This window comes from Anopheles funestus, chromosome 2RL (assembly GCF_943734845.2).
Source record: "Anopheles funestus chromosome 2RL, idAnoFuneDA-416_04, whole genome shotgun sequence".
Taxonomy (NCBI): Eukaryota; Metazoa; Arthropoda; class Insecta; order Diptera; family Culicidae; genus Anopheles; species Anopheles funestus.
The window spans coordinates 63,137,337-63,156,111 of NC_064598.1; the positions used below are offsets into that span (position 1 = coordinate 63,137,337).

General features: G+C 39.1%; 1 protein-coding gene across 3 annotated transcripts; it reads right to left on the minus strand.

Annotated features, from left to right (window-relative positions):
* Positions 1–1,620: 1,620 nt before the first annotated feature.
* LOC125766132 (ankyrin repeat domain-containing protein 13C) lies at positions 1,621–7,197 on the minus strand. Of its 3 annotated transcripts, XM_049431807.1 has the most exons (7): positions 7,107–7,174; positions 6,879–6,998; positions 6,362–6,403; positions 3,527–3,631; positions 2,635–3,437; positions 2,302–2,549; positions 1,621–1,912 (listed from the first exon to the last, which is right to left on the minus strand). In XM_049431807.1, the coding sequence occupies exons 2-7, from the start codon at positions 6,979–6,981 to the stop codon at positions 1,855–1,857; spliced, it is 1,359 nt and encodes a 452-aa protein (XP_049287764.1). In that variant the 5' UTR covers positions 6,982–6,998; positions 7,107–7,174; the 3' UTR covers positions 1,621–1,854. The 3 variants fall into 3 exon arrangements, with proteins under 3 accessions (XP_049287764.1, XP_049287763.1, XP_049287766.1); XM_049431806.1 differs by having other exon boundaries at positions 6,879–7,197; XM_049431809.1 differs by having other exon boundaries at positions 1,621–1,892; positions 6,879–7,194.
* Between the last annotated feature and the right edge of the window lie 11,578 nt (positions 7,198–18,775).

An 18,775-nucleotide genomic window follows, 5' to 3' on the forward strand; every position in this document is an offset into this window, starting at 1 on the left:
CTTCACTGTACTGATGGATGAGATCCCCGAGGGAAATTTGTAGCGATGGTTGGTGCACACACGGTGGAATGGTGCTTTGGGATGATAAATTTGTTATTACCGTTTCAGCGGTGTACGTGATGACGCGCAATCTGCATGAAGTAGATTGCGAAAGTAAATTTTGTGGAATTTTATAATAGGATGCATGGATGGAGCTTAACTATTTTTTTTTTATTAATTAATTGAATTCTGTGGTAATCGTTCATTCCACTAATCTTAGTTTAGAGGAAAGGATATTTGTTATATTGATATGGATATCGGTTTTTCTCACTGACCTTCAAAGGGTAAGGGAGTTTCGTCCCATTAGTCCGTAATTTGCTCTCAATTCGTTTCATTTTCTTTCCTCTATAAACAATAAACATAAATTAATTTAATAGATCTTTGTATGCTTTCTTTGTCTTCTTCGCGATTTTCACACTCATCTCCATGTTGATCAGTTAAGTCCATTTAAGAAACATCTTACAAATTTTCGATTTTGGTTTAGAGACACATGTATGTATATCCGTTTGGTAGCAAGCGCACATGATTTGCATTCTATTTATCCCTCTAGCTGTTTCACAAACCGTTGACAAATTATTATTCTGCTGCCTAGTTGATTTAGGCGACACTAGCTGGATGCTGTATCTTTTCACATAGGCCGTATAGGCCAAACAATGAACACAGTGCAGCACGCTGCATCGATCCAAATACACAGATTTCAAGAACGGTCCACTACCTTGTTCGGGTTTGGAAAATATACACCAACTACTACTACTACCACCGAACCTCAGAGTAACACGGTAAAATAATCATATAGTAATAGACAAATGGATGGGATTTGTAGAGCCGATTACACACCGCTAAGGTTCACGAATATCAAACAACTGCTTGACTGGACGTTGGTAATGGTTTTTATCATGTTTTGTAAAATGTTCTCTATCGTTTTAACTGTTTTCCGGGTTTGAGTTTCATTGTGAATAGTTTTTTTTTCTTGTTTAGCTTATGTGTTTGTCAAATTCATGATAAATTCGTTTCCCTGCTTCGTACACCAAAAATTTGTATCCTTTTCGTTTTTTTTCGCTCTCTTTTCTTTACCATCTGTGTTTATTTCGTTCAGAGCGTCATAATTATGCATTGCTTTTTTATTTTTCATTTTTTAACTGTCTTCATGTGGATCTTCTTGCATCCCTGTTGCAGATATTGGTCAGCTGGAATTATTTAGATAAAACATAATAGACTTATGAAAACCCTTCTTAAACTGCCCTGTAAATGAGTGTTACATATTTTAAGATGACTTTTGAAATATTCTCTTTACAAACAAACAAATAGGAGATCCAACAGTGGCTGGAAACAAGAAAGAGATGATGGAAGATAGAAGGCGACCTTCCATTTTATGTAAACATCTTTCCTTCGCTTGTATACTGCCACTTAAATACAGCATGTTGTAGTAAGACAATAAAATACTATACTAACAATTGTAATACCGTTCGCGTCCGGCGTAATTCTAAGAGACGCAATATGCAGCCGTTGCTCTTGTACAACCTCAAAACCGTACAGTTTTCTCTTGCAAATCTGAATCAAAATCGCCGCACATTTGCTGCATTGTTCAAAATCAATGCGTTCGTTCCGTCAGAAACCGATAGCTTTGAGTAGGGAGAACAAATTGCAAGTCAGTTTTGGGCCAACTTTCCATCGACGAGGGAATCAATAGTTGTGGAGAAGGTGAACACGAGTATCCCGCATCCCCGTAACCGCCAATTGTTGAAACAGGCAACGATAGCGGCTGCGGTACGGTTTGTCCAGGTCGGCTGACAGCAAAGAGCAGCGCGCGTGAATTTAGTCCGTCGATATCGAAAGGTCATAAATCAGGAAATCTATGAAATAAATAAGAAACCTGATCGCATTAATTATCATTATCACCGACGAATTTACCAGAATGCACGGTGTTGCTCTCGCGGGTAGAAGGCAATCATAGAAGCGTGAATCATAGAGTTGATGATGGCAAACGTTTTGTTGTGCGATTTGAAACATGTGTGTGAATATTGTGTAGGTGCGTTCGTGACGGATGGATTGTTATACGGATTTATGTTGAACGGTGTATAAAAATGCATAACAATACGATGGAAACCGTGTGGAATATGAGGAAGGAAAGGTATCCCGGAAGTAACACAAAATCGTACACAAAAAGGAATAAAAAGAACAAGAAGAGAACGAGAGAGAAAGAGAAAACAAACGAGAGCAGCACATTAGATGGAACGCGGAAAAGGATAATTTCCGGTTTACCTCATCGTGTCCTCTTTGTAGTCCTCCGGAATGACGAACAGATCAGGCGAAATATCGTCCCGGAATTCGAACTTTTGAAACGTGATCTTAGCCGACACTGTCGGCAGGATGGGGATGTCGATCTTCACCGGGAAGCCGCTGGGTAGTTTCAGCGTTACAAATTCACGCAACTTGCTGAAATGCTTAAACGGTGCTATTACTTCCAGCACGTTTAACAGCATGTCTACACTCAGTGGGAAGTCTTTGCTCTGGAACGGACGGAACATTGGGGAAAAAAACGTGTAAATATAATAGAACTCGTACTACACACTGATTGCGCTCAATTATACTCACCATAGCTACTGTGGCTTTAAAATTTTTGCTTGATTCCTTATACACTAGTTCACGACCTAAGTTGGGATACTGGCCCGGCTCAGCCGAAACGTATTCCTCCCAGGTAACCTCACTATTAGGTGGTGGCTGAAGCGATTCTCTCCGATAAATCTCTCCATTCTGATCGATACCGCCTTGTTGACTCTGTCCTCCCTTCGTCAGTGACTCCATGAGCGCTTTGTTTTTCTGTAGATCATCCCGCGATAGGTGCTCGCGGCGTTTGCGCTGCTCCAGCGTCAAACCATTTATCGTGTAGAGATCGCTATCGTACTGTCCGGCCACCGTTTCCCGCCGATCTTCGCGGAAGATCCATCCCGATTGTGCTTTCGTAAAACTAATACCCTTGGTTGACATCTGTGCTGCAAGGATATCACTCGACATCAGAATATCGACCTCATCCTCAATCTCCATCTCCGTTTCCTCGTGCCGAACGTGCTGATAGCAACGGCACTCATTGTCGAGCGCTGTCAACGAATCCTTTGGAGGGTTTTCGCCTTTGAAAATAAACGAAATATCACCCCGCTCCCAGCGCATGTCGGAAAAATCGACCAACGTCGTATCGAGTCGTATCGAGCAACCGGACTTATGAATTTTACAAACATCAGAGGGAAGTATGCGTGAGATAAGTGGAACCCACGAATGAAAATCCCACTTTAGCTCCATATAGAAGTCACCCATCTGTTTGAGGGCTTTTACCAGATTTGGGCGCCGTTGTTCCATTTGTTCGCGAGCCTGTTGTTTCAGTTTCCGCAACAGTGAGCTGACTACAATGAGAGAGGAAAAAACGCGAAATTCAATTTAGTACAACGTTTAACACAAATCAAGCAAATAGCTTTACTTTAACTTTACTTACTTATTTGCCGATCTCCGTACGAGATCGCTTCCGCTAATGGTGACCATCCTCGCGAATTTTTTACTTTAACCGGTGCGCCATGTGCAAGCAATAGAAAGATACATTCTGAAAATCATGAAAAAAAGAAACATAACGTTTATTACATACATATAACGATACCTTCTTAGAAAATTGGATTTCTTCGCACAGTGTAATCAGAACGTTTCCGAAATAGACATAAGAATATTCTTAATTCGAGCCATAATCTATTTTAAGATTTTACATTCCAGATTTGATGGGAAAAAAACTTTGAAAAGCCTACCAAAAGCTTTTATTTTTAAAGGGCGCACAGCAAAGCCCATCACACAGATTATTAATCATATTTGTAATGCTGTCTAAAAAGGGTTGGAATTTTACACAGCTTTTTCTGCTTTTGGTTCATATATGTTTTAAAAATAAATAGTTCTCGCACGAGTTTCGCAAGACGGCCGATTTCAATCCGTAGAAAACAAAAAAAAGTGTTTGATAAGGTTGTGAAGTGGATGCAACGAAGGAAAAAGGGCGCTCTATTCGCCACCCTTCGGATGCCGAATAAGGATACGGTCGCTTCCTTTCAAGTCAGGAAATATAGCCAGTTGCGTGACTATAAATATACAAATGCAAAAACGGCAGTTCCGGGCGATAGATGGTGGGGTGGTACCGCGTAGTGGTGTGACGATGAAGACACCACGAGCCATCGAACTGAACACGATGGAGGTTAGTAGGAGCGTAATCAATAAAGAAATGGAAAGGAGAAAAAAAGGAAAACACACGAGTACAAGGAAGCACAACGCGCAAAAAGGGATCCAAGGATCCAAGGATCGGGCTGGCATCGTTCGTCCTTCTATAAACGCTACTTGTCTCTCAGCACCCTCTTTCTCGCCCACAATATTCCCATTATGGCAACAGTTTGTTGGGGTTCAGCATAGAATCGTAATACCATTCTAGGACGGACAAAGTGACGAAGCTAACAGGACCAGCCACATCAAGGTTACTATAAAACGGTTGACTCGAGTCATTTCCCTCTAACTAATTGCCTTTATTGCGATCATCCGCCACGTGAAAGAGTGAGACAAACCGGTAAAAAAATACTACAGACAGACAGGATGTGCAAAGGGGTTGCAAGGGGACACGATTTCCATCTTCTTCCCGATTTCACAAGCAACCCGAGGTAGGAATGAAATATGAATTAAAAAGTGGAAATAAATTGATCAGTCAGTGATTACTTTACAAGGACACATAATAGAACCACACGAAGGATCAGAACTCGAATCCCAATTAGTATTACTGCTTAGGAATTCAATACACGATTGATGTAATGTTAGAATGATTAAAGATGGATTATAAAGTAGAACAAACTTATCACGAACAATGAGCATTGGTGAAATCTATATCTATAAAAATCTCGTGTCGCGGTGTTAATGTGAAAAACTCCTCCGAAATGGTTGAACCGAGTTGTATGAAATTTTCGCTGAACGTTCGATAGATATGAGAATAGGTTTACCGCTACTTTTCGTTTCGCTAGGTGGCTCCCACAAAAAAAAGAAGAAAAATGGCTTTGATTGGGAATATCATTTGGATAAAGAATGGCAATCATTTTAAAATTTTCAAATAATCAACTACATTCTCTAATCGCCACTCTAATAATACCACACGAATCAAGATTGAACACTCGAAGTGTTTGCTTTAGTTACAAAAGGCATGTTTAAGGGCAAAGTTGGGTTTGCCGGGTAAAAATGGTTAATGGTTAATGTATTAAATGATAGTTGACGGTACAACAGTTATAAAATTCTGTTTGTACGCAAGTACTTTTTATCTATAAAAATACTTTAAAGTCATCGCGATTTGGTAGATATGAGTGCAATCTCTTCTAATCTGAAGCTCTTGAAAACTTCACCTTTATTTTTCGTGAATCTTTGGATGACTAATATAATGCAATGCGTATATCTATTACCAAATGGATTTTTTCTTATCAAAAAACCTAGGATGGACTTCTGCAAACCGATACGCTCTTGTTCTTTTACTTTGTCACCACTCATTATCTAATGACGAAACTTTGAGCGAAGGTGACCAACGGGTAAGTTACCATTACAAAACGATTCAACAGAAATTACCAGATCGGAAAGGGGTGGTATATGTACAGTGTTGTCTTTTGTGGATTCTTCGCCCAATGATGCTACCACCTGTTCAAGTAGTCACCACGGTGCGATACTTGTCTGATAACATCCAAATGAGATGAGAGTATGTGTGTGTGTGTGTGTAATTTTTATGGAGTTTATCAGTTTACCGCGACGGTAGAACGTATGTATGTGGCATTGTACTAAAAGTAAATAACTATCAATGAGGTATGCTTCAGATAGCAAAAAAAGCCATGAATCAATATCTAGTGAGCAGTGCTGCACCGGTTGTTGTTAAGGTTTTCGTTTTCTTCTTCGACTGATGTACAATCGAGATGTGCGGGCGCAACACAACAGCTCACTGTTATCACTCATCTGCACAGCAGAAAGTGCTGTTATGCAGCCTGCATAATATTGTGTGATTAACTCTCCTTTCTAATGTGAACTTGGCAAAGCAAGTTTTATACGAATTTTGAACGTGTATTTGACACATTAACTTGCCAACAGTTTTTCATTAAATATTAATTACACGATGTTGTGTTGTGCTCGAGGTAGCAAATTGCTAAACACGATGTGTCGTGGTGAGATTCCAGCTAGGGATGAGATTGCTACAAGTTTTTTTTTTGCACAGTTTACCACCCTCGAAATGCTTGATGGGGTGTTTGATTTGTTTGCGAGATGCTCCGTCTGATATATTTACCTTTCTTTCCTAGCATAACAGCCAAATGAAGTGGAGTGTTTCCTAAAACGAAATACCAAATAAAGTAGATTAGATTATAAGAAAACACAAACGCACTGTGTTGTTTTTATGTGGTTGTACTAGGTATTTATTTGTACACAAAACTACACTGATAGTTGCGGAGGTAGCGAAATAAATATAGGATAAGACAAATTTTGAACATCATCATAAATAACATCATTATTTGTTATGTGAAATACTGTAAAACATTAAAAATTTGTAAAAATAAATATTTTTTTTGCTCCTATATCACAACGCACGCCGCATAGAAAAGTAGGCCCGGATAAAATACTTCTTCACACAGTTACGCGGTTGCGTGGATACGCACAGAAAAGAAACTTATCGATGCATAAATAAGATTCGCTCGTTCCGTTTGTCACCTTCCTTTGCCGCTACAGAGTTTCTGTTGTTCGCTATCGAATCAATAGATATTCGCAGCCCAGCCGACTTGAAAATAGTTAAAATCTGGGCAACTCACCATGCTTGTCCTTTTCGGCGATTTCGTGTGTACGAAGCAGCAGCGACAGTTTTCGGGTATCACCGTTAAAGACGCACTCATGCAGCGGAAACGATTCCGTCATTATTTTGCCGACTTCCGCTGCAATTGAGAGAAAACATTTTACTGAAACACACGCACTTTTCGCGACGCGCAGCAGTCGATTTTTTCCAGATTTCTTCCGTCGCTTCCTTTCCGAATGCTACCTACCACCACGAACAACATTTTTCACCTATCGTGATTGTTTTGACTTAATGTCAAACATCGGGAAAATGATACAACTTCGGTTTTTTGCCAAAAATGTCATTCGACTGTCAGTTCACGTACCGGTGAAAACGCTATTGGAATATTACACATTTTTAGTACAAGCGCAACATGTGACAACGCTGTGAAATGTTTCAATGAACAATTCCGCCCGACTTAAATAAACCGTTTAATTATAATTAACACGTTGTGTGCCATGTCTATCATTTTTGATAGACAGTGAAGTTTCCTGGGGGGCCATGTCTATCATTTTTGATAGACAGTAGTCATCATTTTCAAACTGTTATTTCTCCGCGGTGGCTGCACTTTTCTACTTACAACCTTCGGCAAATATTAAGATAAGACTTTTATGAAACTAATTACATAGTTGGTTTTCGCAAATCTTCAGTCCATCAATTTATAAAAGTATATTTTTGGGATGCCTTTTTTCGAAAAATCTTAACGTTTTGTTCATATTGCTATCTCTTATGTCGCGCCGTTTGATCGTCTGCAGTGCGAGTGAGACAAATATATCCTTGAACAACAGACGATGGAACGGCGCTTCACAAGAGATAGCAATATGAACAAAACGTCAGAATTTTCGAAAAAAGGCATCCCAAAAATATACTTTTATAAATTAATTTACTAAGGGTTTCCGAAAACCAATTATATAATTAGGTTCATTAAAGTCTAATCTGCATATTTGCCGAAGGTTTTTTATAAAAATGTGGTATCTCCGCGGAGAAATAACAGTTTGAAATTTACATTTCCTGGGGGGCCATGTCTATCAAAAATGATAGACAGTCAATTTGTAAACAAAAACGCCGTGGCCTGCTAGGAAACATCACCAAAATAAGCGTGGCACACAACGTGTTAAACAGAAAAGCAGTGAATTTTTCCTAAATACCTACAATTTTACAAGATAAAGATTTTTAAAATCGTATTATTAACCGTTGGAAACCGTGGGGAATTCCTATAGACAAATGAAAATTGTCAAAACCACATAGCAAGCTTAGGAAGTTACAATAAAACTACATGTAGCAGTAATCACAGTAGTCTATGATTTCTTTACTTACAACGGGACGGCATTAAATTTTTCATTATTCGTAATATCGTTGTCCGAGCAAGTTGAATAAAATTGTTGTAGTTGTTACCCCAACGAATCCCTTCTAGTCCGAAATCCGAAATCCGAATAACAGCTGAAAACGTTGAACAAATAACAAGCACTAGCAGTTGTGCCCGTTTGTCATTTTGACCGCTGTCCAAGTCCGCTTTCATTCTATCTGCACAGGTACAAGGCGTCATTATGTATCTTCGCCCCACTACACGCGTGTTAAAATCTGATGCTGCAGTAGAAAATCTTCATAGTATACCTAGGGATACCTTAAACGGTGAGTTATTGTTCCTATTTTGTCACTTAACCCCACATGAATGTCGAAATTATTTTTACAAAGCAATGAATTTCTTGATAACAAATGTCTTGATGGATTTACAAGTTGTTCAATATTTGACGTTATAATTGAAATAGTTCTTGCCAGTACGGATCCCCCAAGTAAATGTACACCAGTAAAGTCCATACCGAAGTATTTATCGTGATACATTTAGGAAAATAGTGGATTTGCTGTTCATCAGCGAATTACATCGGGCCGTCCGAAGACGCCCGGCCCGACTAGATCCGATGGTATGGGAAACGCGCTGTGAGAAATTCTCACGGAGTGCTGGCTGTAAATTTTCGGAGTTTTTTCCACCAAACCGAGAAAGCCGTAATCGTCGCGCGCCGTTCTGTTTGTGACTGTGTATTCGTCTGTCTAGTTCATTATTACATAGTTCATTTGCTAATCCTAAAGTTCACTTACTGCCCTAGATGAATAGTCCAATTAACTAATTCCTTTTCAGTTCGTCCGTGAAACATTTCATGAAAGATTTCCTATAATTCCTGTAAATTAATTCCTGTAACTCCGAATCTATTTTCAACACGCGCGTTTGCATTTTTTTATAAAGCAACGCCCGCTGTCGTCCGATACGTGTAGTTTGGCATAATGTGTTTCTATGTAATAATGTATTTCTATTAAATTCACTTTACCTGCATTGCTTATTTCAGTGGAAGCTTTTCTCTTAGTTTTGCTGGTATCAGTTTCAGCTTCTCCATCGGCTGCATGAATAAGATTCGTACTACATTTTACAAATATGTTTGTGACCGTTTAACATAATACAACGCATGGATCTTAACAGATTGATGCATGCCATTTTGCAACGAACTAAGCCAACAAAAATTACAATATGCAGCTAAGCTGTTTTTTTTTTATTTGTGTTAATTATTTAAACGCATTCAGAGTTTTTCTACATGTATTCCTTTTAGTTTGGTCATAGGACAGTGAGAATTAAACATCAAACGATGCTTATATGTGAATGGTAATACAATAGTTGTTTGTGTTATTAGTGCAAATAGATCAGGGATCGCGTGAGTGGTAAGAAGCGTGGAACATGCAATCAATTACCCTCGCTCATTACGACCGCCTTACGAGTTCTGCCCCGCTTGGGGAGTTCTACGGTTTTTGCTTGTGATTAGGCGCGTCTACACGATGCCAATCTTTGATCGCCAATCTTACACATAAGGCGCGTCTACACGATGCGATTCCTGCTCGATTTTTCACATTCTGCGAATCTTTTTTGTATGTATTGGTGCGTTCGAGCAGAGTTGGGCAATCTTTTTCGCCTGAAAAGATTAACCAACTTTGGTGGATGCATCGAATCTTTCGCTTGTAATCTTCGGTAAGAATCGGTTACTTTGATGGAAGAACATATCTTTTCAGACACTTTTTATTTGTGCTGGATGTACAAAGAAGAAAGCAGGCCTGGTAAAGATTGGTACCGTGAAAACACGAGAACACCTACCAATCTTTTTGTTACAGGCTTCTATGACTGTATGTATAAGATTGGCGATCAAAGATTGGCATCGTGTAGACGCGCCTATACAGTCATAGGAGCCTGTAACAAAAAGATTGGTAGGTGTTCTCGTGTTTTCACGATACCAATCTTTACCAGGCCTGCTTTCTTCTACGTACTTCCAGCACAAATAAAAAGTGTCTGAAAAGATATCTTCTTCCATCAAAGTAACCGTTTATTACAAAAGATTACAAGCGAAAGATTCGAGGCATCCACCAAAGTTGGTTAATCTTTTCAGGCGAAAAAGATTGCCCAACTCTGCTCGAACGCACCAATACATACAAAAAAGATTCGCCGAATGTGAAAAATCGAGCAGGAATCGTATCGTGTAGACGCGCCTATTCAGGTGCAGATGCCACTATGTAAATACAAAAGTAAATAATGTTTACATATACATACGGTAAAAATATTGTGCAAGTAGTGCATAAATTAATTAAATTTGCTAAGTTTCCCGGAAAATCCTGCGAAAAATCTGAACTAGTGAGGATCTATGTAAATTGAACTTACCTTCTGGAGTAATATTCTCTGCAGCAGTAGCCTTCTTCTTGCCTCTAGCGTTCGGCTTAGCACTCACAGCAGGTTCGACCATGGAATGAGATTTTGCTTCCTCCTGCTTTCTCTTGGCTGCAGCTTCACCTATTTTATCTATTTATCTATATCTATATCTATATCTATATATATTTTATCTATATCATCTATTTTATCTAAAAAAAAGAAATAGTACAGTAATAACTAGTATCATTATTAATCATTTGTTAACTTACCTTTTCCTTTACCTCGTCCCTATGGCTTTGGTGGACTGACTGAGTCTTCAGGTTCTTTTGGTTCAGCTGCTTTCGTGGAGACGGTTTTTGCTCTTCCACGTTTAGTAGGCAGTGGAGATTCAATTGCCTTTTACAGTTTATCTGGCTCCGCCTTCGCGCTTACCCCGTTAACCTTTTTCGTATCCTTGGCAACAGTTTTCCTGCCTTTGGCTTTTTGTTCTTTAACCGGTGTGGTGGCTTGCTCGGGTAGTTACACAACCGTATCTAGTGTTGGGTCAAGTAGCTCTTTTGCAAGAGCAAGAGTGTGCGGTGCGCTTGAGGCAGCTCCACACGGAGCGCTGCTCACAGGAGCGATTGCGCGATGCGCTCCCAGGAGCGAAGTTTCGCACCACAAGGAGCGCTGCACGCAGGAGCGATTCCTGCGATACAGCTACCTCTTTTTCCCGTGAGCTGTGCGGGAGCGCGCACAATAAGATGACCGGAGCGATTGAAATACCTCTTTCGCTCTTGACCCACTAGCTATAGCCTAAGACTTTATCCCTTATTTCAGACTTTAGCCCTTATTGTAACAATTTCGCATTAAAATAAAGCAAATTTTTAAATTTAGCTAAATTGCTCAGATTGCTCGCTTTCGAGTTGAATTTTTTTTTAATTTTTTGGTTATTTTTTATTCTCTTTTTCTTTTAAACCGTTATTTGAGTGAAAAGAAACTTATTGCAGCATTAAAATGTATCAAATTTTTAAATTTTGAGATATTACTTTAAAAAAAGCCTAAGGCTATAAAGCTTGAGGAGATTGGCATATTTATAGAAACATCTGAGACATCTATACAGACATACAGACATCTGAGGTCATGGCCGTCCAAGAAGAAAATGTAGCCATTGGTGCCATCTATCGACCACAGGTTGAAGATTGGTGGCAAAAGTTTGTGCAAAAATGAGCCTTAGGAGATTGGAAAATTTATAGGTTTTTTTATTTTTTTTATTATTTTTTATTCTTTTTTTATTTTAAGCATTATTTGAGTGAAAAAAACCCCATTCGATTAGATTCCACCCCATTAGATTGATCCACAGCCATTGCCAATAGCTCAACGGGTTTACCGCTTCCAACCCATTGCTTTGCTCCGATACCGTCTCTTTAGATTTCTTTCCTGCCACCTTTCGTTGCGGCTTTTCCGTAGCCACAGTTTCGGAAACATTCACCTTCCGTTTACCACCTTTTACTTTTCATTGGCATTTGATAGGGTTCCCGCTCGATCGAAATCGCCGCAATCGATTCTTTTACAGCCTTCGGTCGACGTCCGCGTTTTTTCGGCTTACTCTCCATAATAAGGACGCTTTTCTACAGCATATAGTGGCGCACTTGTTATTCAACTTTAGCTATTTCCTGTTTCTACACGATCCTTAACCTTTAAGTAGGCAACCGGATACCTGGTTAATTTTTAAACTTTGCACTGCAATGACTTTTGATTCATTGCTTGTATTGACCTGAAATTTTCAGTAGCCTCCCAACTTTTTATTTCCGATTTTTTAGTAAATACATTATAATTTTCAACAAGCAGTAAGTATTTTATTTTGATTTATTTTAAACTCTACCACGTAAGTTGGTAACCAGCATACCCGGGTATTCCTGAGTATTCCATACATTTTGTATGGAGAATGACGTTTCTCTTTTTCTTTTCGGATTTAAAATTTCAAATGGATTGTTAGTATTATCATAACTAAAAGAATATAATAAATGATAATCTTTAATTTTTAATATGTTATTGTTATTACAGTATAACAAGTTATATACTATAATATATATAACTTATATAATAAAATAAAAAAAACCGTTAATTTTATACGTCAAAAGGTATGGAATACCCGGAAATGCCGGTTGCCAACTTACGTGTGTAAATTTGGTTGTCAACTCTACGGTTAATCAACACCGGATTTCAAAACGAAAAGTGATTTCGTGGTGGTCAGCGTTTCGTCCAGCTCCAAGTACGATTATGTAAATGTTTGTTAGGTTGGCTACATGCGTGCCGCGGAATACGCGTAGTGCGGAAAACGCGTATAACTTGTGTTGTCAATACCATACTTGTATAACAGTTTGGCTGTCAAATCGACGCGGCTCCAAACGCGGGTGCTGTTCCGCAGAGTTGTAGATGTTCAACAATTTTGCGTTTCCGCGGTACCGCGTACCGATGACATTTCGTTAGTGGCAGCCGACTCGTACCGAACCGAGCTGAGCCAAGCCGATGTGCTGTTTTGGCAATGAAAGTTATACGCGTTTTCCGCGGTACGCGCATTCCGCGGCTCGTATTTAGCCAACCTAAGAGTACGTCCCCGAGGCCACGTCTGCCGGTGGCTTAGCGATTGTCATCGCGGAAAAATGGCTGGAACGCGGAAACTTATCACGAGAGTTGCAATTCGCCGCATTTTTGGGCGCTCCCTCTCCAACATCCCTTCTTACCCCACTCGTTGCCAACTGTTGGGCTTGGACTCTTTGGATTCACGCCGTTCCATGTGTGGCGAAACACAACACAACAGGCACCAAACAACAACAACACAACATTTCTTCTGAATATTAGCTGCAATAGTCGACACACCATACAATAGTGCCCAACGAGTTTTCACCAGAAGCGCTGCAGACAATGCTCGGTTCCGGGGAAATTTGGCAGCGCTAAGCAACGTCCGTACACACGTGCCCGTGTCAGGATACGACAGTCGATGATCACCCGCTCACCAGAACGGACCTCGCGAACGCGATACACAAAGTCAACGTAAAATAATATACATGTGAATAGTCAAATAAATATACCCACAAATAAATTGGCTATACATGTTTCAAGCCTGTTTTGTGTCCAGCCTTCTACTGGGTGAGATCGACTCACCCAGTCTCCTTTCCCTTGTTGGGTTTTTATGTCCCTTCTCGACCTCTTCGTTCTCGTCCTCCCCTCGCCATCCCCGCACGTCGCACCCTGCATGGTCAGAACGATCCTTGGCTTAATTGTTTAAGGAGCTTCAACTTGGTTTCTAATAATTTTGATTTCAATTTATCGCTTTCTTCTTTTCGCTCTTCTCTTCTTCGATCTGTCTCCTTCTTACCACCCACTTCTTTATAGTTGTCCTTTTCCTTTCCACTACCTGTTTTCTTTTTCTATTCACGGGATCGTTCCTATTTCACAGTTGTTAATTTTGCTTAAGTTTACTTTAGATGTAGTTTTTTTTTGTTCGCTGTTTAGTTTTAAGTTAAATATTGTTAAACCCTTGCTGCCTACAATAAATTACAGGAAATGAAATGATATGAAATGATATGATATGAACCTGGAGTCACGCATTGACAAAAAGGCAATTATTAAGGCGTTCTATCTTTTCCCGCTGTATTTATAAGATTGGCAAACTTATGTAGCGTTTGCTATGCTACGTTTTAGGTTTGTGTATAAGATATCTGGCAAGCAGTGTTCCCATGCCATTGAGCTCACTCCTAAACTCTTCCATGTATACGATGTTGTCATCATTTGTGTTATGTCTGGATGTTACTGACAAATCCTTTATTAAACTTACTTCTTCTTCTTCTTCTTCTTACAAATAGAATTCCTTCATACATGAAATATTCTCTTCTTTTATAGCCATTTCCCATCTCAATATCGACTATTTGATTTGAGGAGAAATGTAACTATACATTACTCATGTTTGTGGATTGCTTTGATATCCAACAATTTGGCCAATTTTACTGCCGTAAGTAGACTGTTTTGTGCATTAATTCCTTTCATTCCTCTCAGCTTTCTGAGTAATTATTTAACGAATCAATTTTATTTTGTTTTTATTTTTTTCATTTATTATATGGATATTGTTTGGCGACGTCATCGCAAATGCAGATGCGCTAAGGATCGTGGACCTCTTTTGTAAAGGATTGTTCACCATTCGTCTTTGTGGTGAGCGGTTCATTACTAGTCGATGGATAGGCCTCACAGGTAAGTATATCTCGTGCTTATCTTTTCCATTGCTGTAGATTTCTGGATTCTGATAATAATTTACTATTACAGTTGGGTAGCATATCCAAATGTGTTACCAGTATCAATAAGAATTGAATGATTTCGCATTTGGTCAAATTATAAATAACATCGCACTGTATCCACTATAACGATAATGTTTCGTTAATGCGAATGTGTACAGCTACAAAGCTTTGTGTGTGCAGCCACATAAAGGCACAATTCATGCCGAGTTATGCACAATATAGACGTACCAACTGGTTCTTGGCATATAATGATTTATTATCATACCGTGTGTTTACCTCTTACAGAATTTGCCAACGAAAAAGTTTCGCGAGTTCCATAAATATTTATAATCATTCGCTATATTTCACGAGTGTTATTGATGAAACTGTTAAAAATCTGGCAAGACACCGTAGGCAAATGCGGAAACAGGTAGTAAAATAAAATAGAATCGTTAATTGGCCCAAATGCATGGCTAAAGTTCGATTTCGATGTATAAATGGATAACGGCAGCTGCATTATGCACCAAACAAATGCGTACGAATGTAATATGTTCTAACACCGCGTTGTCATACGATCGTGCGCACGTTCCACGAGCCGCGTACACTCGCGCTCACGTTATTATTCGTTCATCTTATTACTGCAACTTGATCGTCCAGGCGATCATATGGAAACCTGGAAGAGGTTTCCCTTACTGGAGCGTTGGGGACATTGAGCCCTTAACTTGGGTAGGGCGACACTCAAAGCTCTTTAAATAAAACTAATCGAAAGGTTTGGATAGGTAAACTCTAGTTCGATGTCGTGATCGATTAATGATTGATTTCGATAGCGGCCTACTTCGATTTATTTATACTCATATCGATAATTACTTTTCTACTTTGTTTTACAATAAGTTTGTTCATCAATTTCATTGCTATGGATTCTACATTATATGGTCTTGCATAAAATGTGTCGTTTGCATTATATAGATCGTTGCTATGTCGGCTTGAAAGGTGTCTTTCCGATTTGCTGTGTTTGCTGAAAATGTGTCACCTGTGGTGCGCTGATCGGTCGCGCTGATCGATTCCCATGCTTGCTTTGATTATGCGTTTAATTTGCTACGTTGGCTTAAAATGTGTCTTTCGTGTGACGTGTAGATTTATTTGTGCGCTCGATTACGATCGTTTTGCTAAGTTGGTGTGATTGGACCTGTCTGCAAAATGTTCTTTGCTGTTTCCTGTTTATGCACTTGCTATTTCTCTATTGGTGCATGGAACATGGTACTGCACACTGAACTTGGTTTGTTGTAAGCTGTTTAGTATGCTACACGAAGTATAAATGTATGCTGCATGCTGCACAACCTGCTCATTATGAATGGTGTAACCGATGAGATAAATTTACTGTTTTAACCAAATTTGTAACTTGTGTGAATATGAATCTGTGATTTATTCATGTTTGTTGCTCTATTTAAAAAAATACAATTTTCTGTATCAAATGAAGAGAACCAGTCGGTTGAGGTTAAAAAACCGTATGTTTATTTAACTATGGATAAGACAAGAAGGGAATTGCTCGGATTTTTTTCTGATTGGCATTATGTCAGGCAGTCAATGCGTTTCGTTGTTCTGTCGCTATTGCGGTCTGTTGCTATCTCCAGTTGTAAATGCTGTTTCCATTGACGAAAAGTGCTATGTGGGTAAATTTGGATTGGATATGTGCAATCTCTCAATCAAAAAAGAAAGAAAAAGAAATGTGGGATTTTGCAAGTTATTTATGATTAGTTATTTATTTTCTTGAATTTTAATAAAACTAAACATTTCTTTATAAATTCCTAATGTTCCCTCTGTTATTTCCTAATTACAGTTATGTTAAAGTTAAAGTTATGTATGTTCCCTCTGTTGAAATTTTTAAATTAGCCGAAATGTCAGTGAAATGTCTGTTTGTTTCCTCAATTTATTTAAGTATTATAGTCTATTTTTTTAGTCCTCTTCCCCTGGTCCGATGGTCCTGAGTGTCCCGTGCTCTGGTCGTGCTCCGATGGTCTTGGTTTTTCCGTGTCGCGGTCGTGGTGTAATTCGGTAGTATGGCTGTGGTGGGATGGTCCTGGTTTTTCGATATTAGGGGACAAACCGGCGCTAAGCGAATTAAAAGCACTAGAAGAACGCATAGCCGCGATTATTAACATGCGAGCGTTCAATGCTAGGATTGAAGGAGGTCAATGCGTCGGTTTAGCCCAGCTCCTTAAAGACGATCACGAAGTACTCACCGCTGGATCATCCAACCACAGCCACACCACCTAATCGCACCACGACGAGAACAAGGAAAACCCAGGACCAACGGACCAGGACCACACTACGAATTCGCACCAGGACGAGAACGGAGAAAAACCAGGAGCATCTAACCACAGCCACACCACCGAATCGCACCACGACAAGCAATAGGAAAAACCAGGACAAACGGACAACGACCATAATAACGAACAGCCAGGACCATCGGTCCAAGGGAAGAAGACTAAGAATACAGCGCAGGCCAAATTAGAAGACCTTCAGACCATAATTTTAAAACAAAATGACGAAACAAATAGACATTTGACTGACATTTCGACTAATTTGCAAATTTTTACTGAGGGAACTATTGGCATTTTATTTCGAAATGCTAAATTTTATGAAAAATAAAAAATAAAATAAAAATAAAAAATGGTAAATAATTTTTATTTTTTGTATTTGTATTTTTTAAGTAGCGGAACAAACATGAATAAATCATAAATTCCTATTCACAGAATTTAAAATTTTGAATAAAACAGTTCATTTATCTCGTCAGTTACTACATTCATAATGAGCAGATTGTGCAGCATGCAGCATACATTTATAATTCGTACGCATTTGTTTGGTGCATAATGCAGCTGCCGTTCACTATTTATGCATCGAAATCGATATTTAAGCATGCCGAAAGTTCTTTCGATTATGGCACGAGCTTTTGCATGCTGTTCATTAAACAGTGCTTCAGGACTTCCGCCTTGAGCATTTATGTGCGGCTTTATCAACCACGGTTTCGTAGGATAGGCTGAGTCACCTAAAATATTATTAAAACAGCCATTAATATGTGACCTAACACATTATATGTAATTATACAAAGCCGAAGAGGTTAGATAGTCGGTCTCCGCTTCTCCATTTTTCTTCAAAGTATGCAGAAATTGTGCTGGAATTGTAAATGAAACAATCGTGATCGAAGCCGCTGAACCTGGCGTCTACAAACCAGATCATTTGCCTGTGGTCACATATCTAGATAATAAATTTACTAAATTAAAACATGAGATTAAATAACGTCAGTTTCAATATCTACCATCAAAGCGTTTAGACTGTAAAACTCTTTTCTATTGGAATATTGAATTGGGTTGTCGTGCGACGCAACAATTCTAATATGCGTTCCATCAACGCACATCACTACACCAGGCACTGGTAATTTAGCGCAAAAATATCTCCTGGCGTCTGCCTTCTCGTCATCGGTCAGATCTATTTTTACGGCATAGGCTAGTTTACGCTCTAGGACTTCCAAGGTTTGATCCAACGTTTCAGAAAATCCAATTGCCATAATGAAATCGTTGCCAACTCCCTGTTGATAGGATCCTTAAGCCAAAAACCGTAATGTGGTCGCTAGTTTTTCTTTTACCGATAAGCCACGGTTATGTTTGGGGGCAATTAATGGTTCTATTTTATTGAGAACTTCGTTGAATAGCGTCTTCGGAATGCGAAAATTTTGAATAAATCTGAAAAAGCAACATGTTAGCAGGAGCAACAGGAGTTTCGTATCATTTCAGCTCCAAGATACATAACGTCAATGGCTGTTGAACTAACCAGCAGGAGCGGCATGCTTTTACTTACGCTTTATCTGATAATTCTAGCGGTTCTAAATGTTTCCATATTTGCCTATGGTGTGCTGCCAGATTTTTCTCACCATTATCACTATGA

Coding starts and splice junctions, on each gene's coding strand:
- LOC125766132 (XM_049431806.1), bottom strand. CDS start 6,981: ATGACGGAATCGTTTCCGCTGCATGAGTGCGTCTTTAACGGTGATACC. Junction 3,632..6,361: donor TGTTATGCTAGGAAAGAAAG/GTAAATATATCA, acceptor CATGATTTTCAG/AATGTATCTTTCTATTGCTT. Junction 3,438..3,526: donor GTACGGAGATCGGCAAATAA/GTAAGTAAAGTT, acceptor CTCTCATTGTAG/TCAGCTCACTGTTGCGGAAA.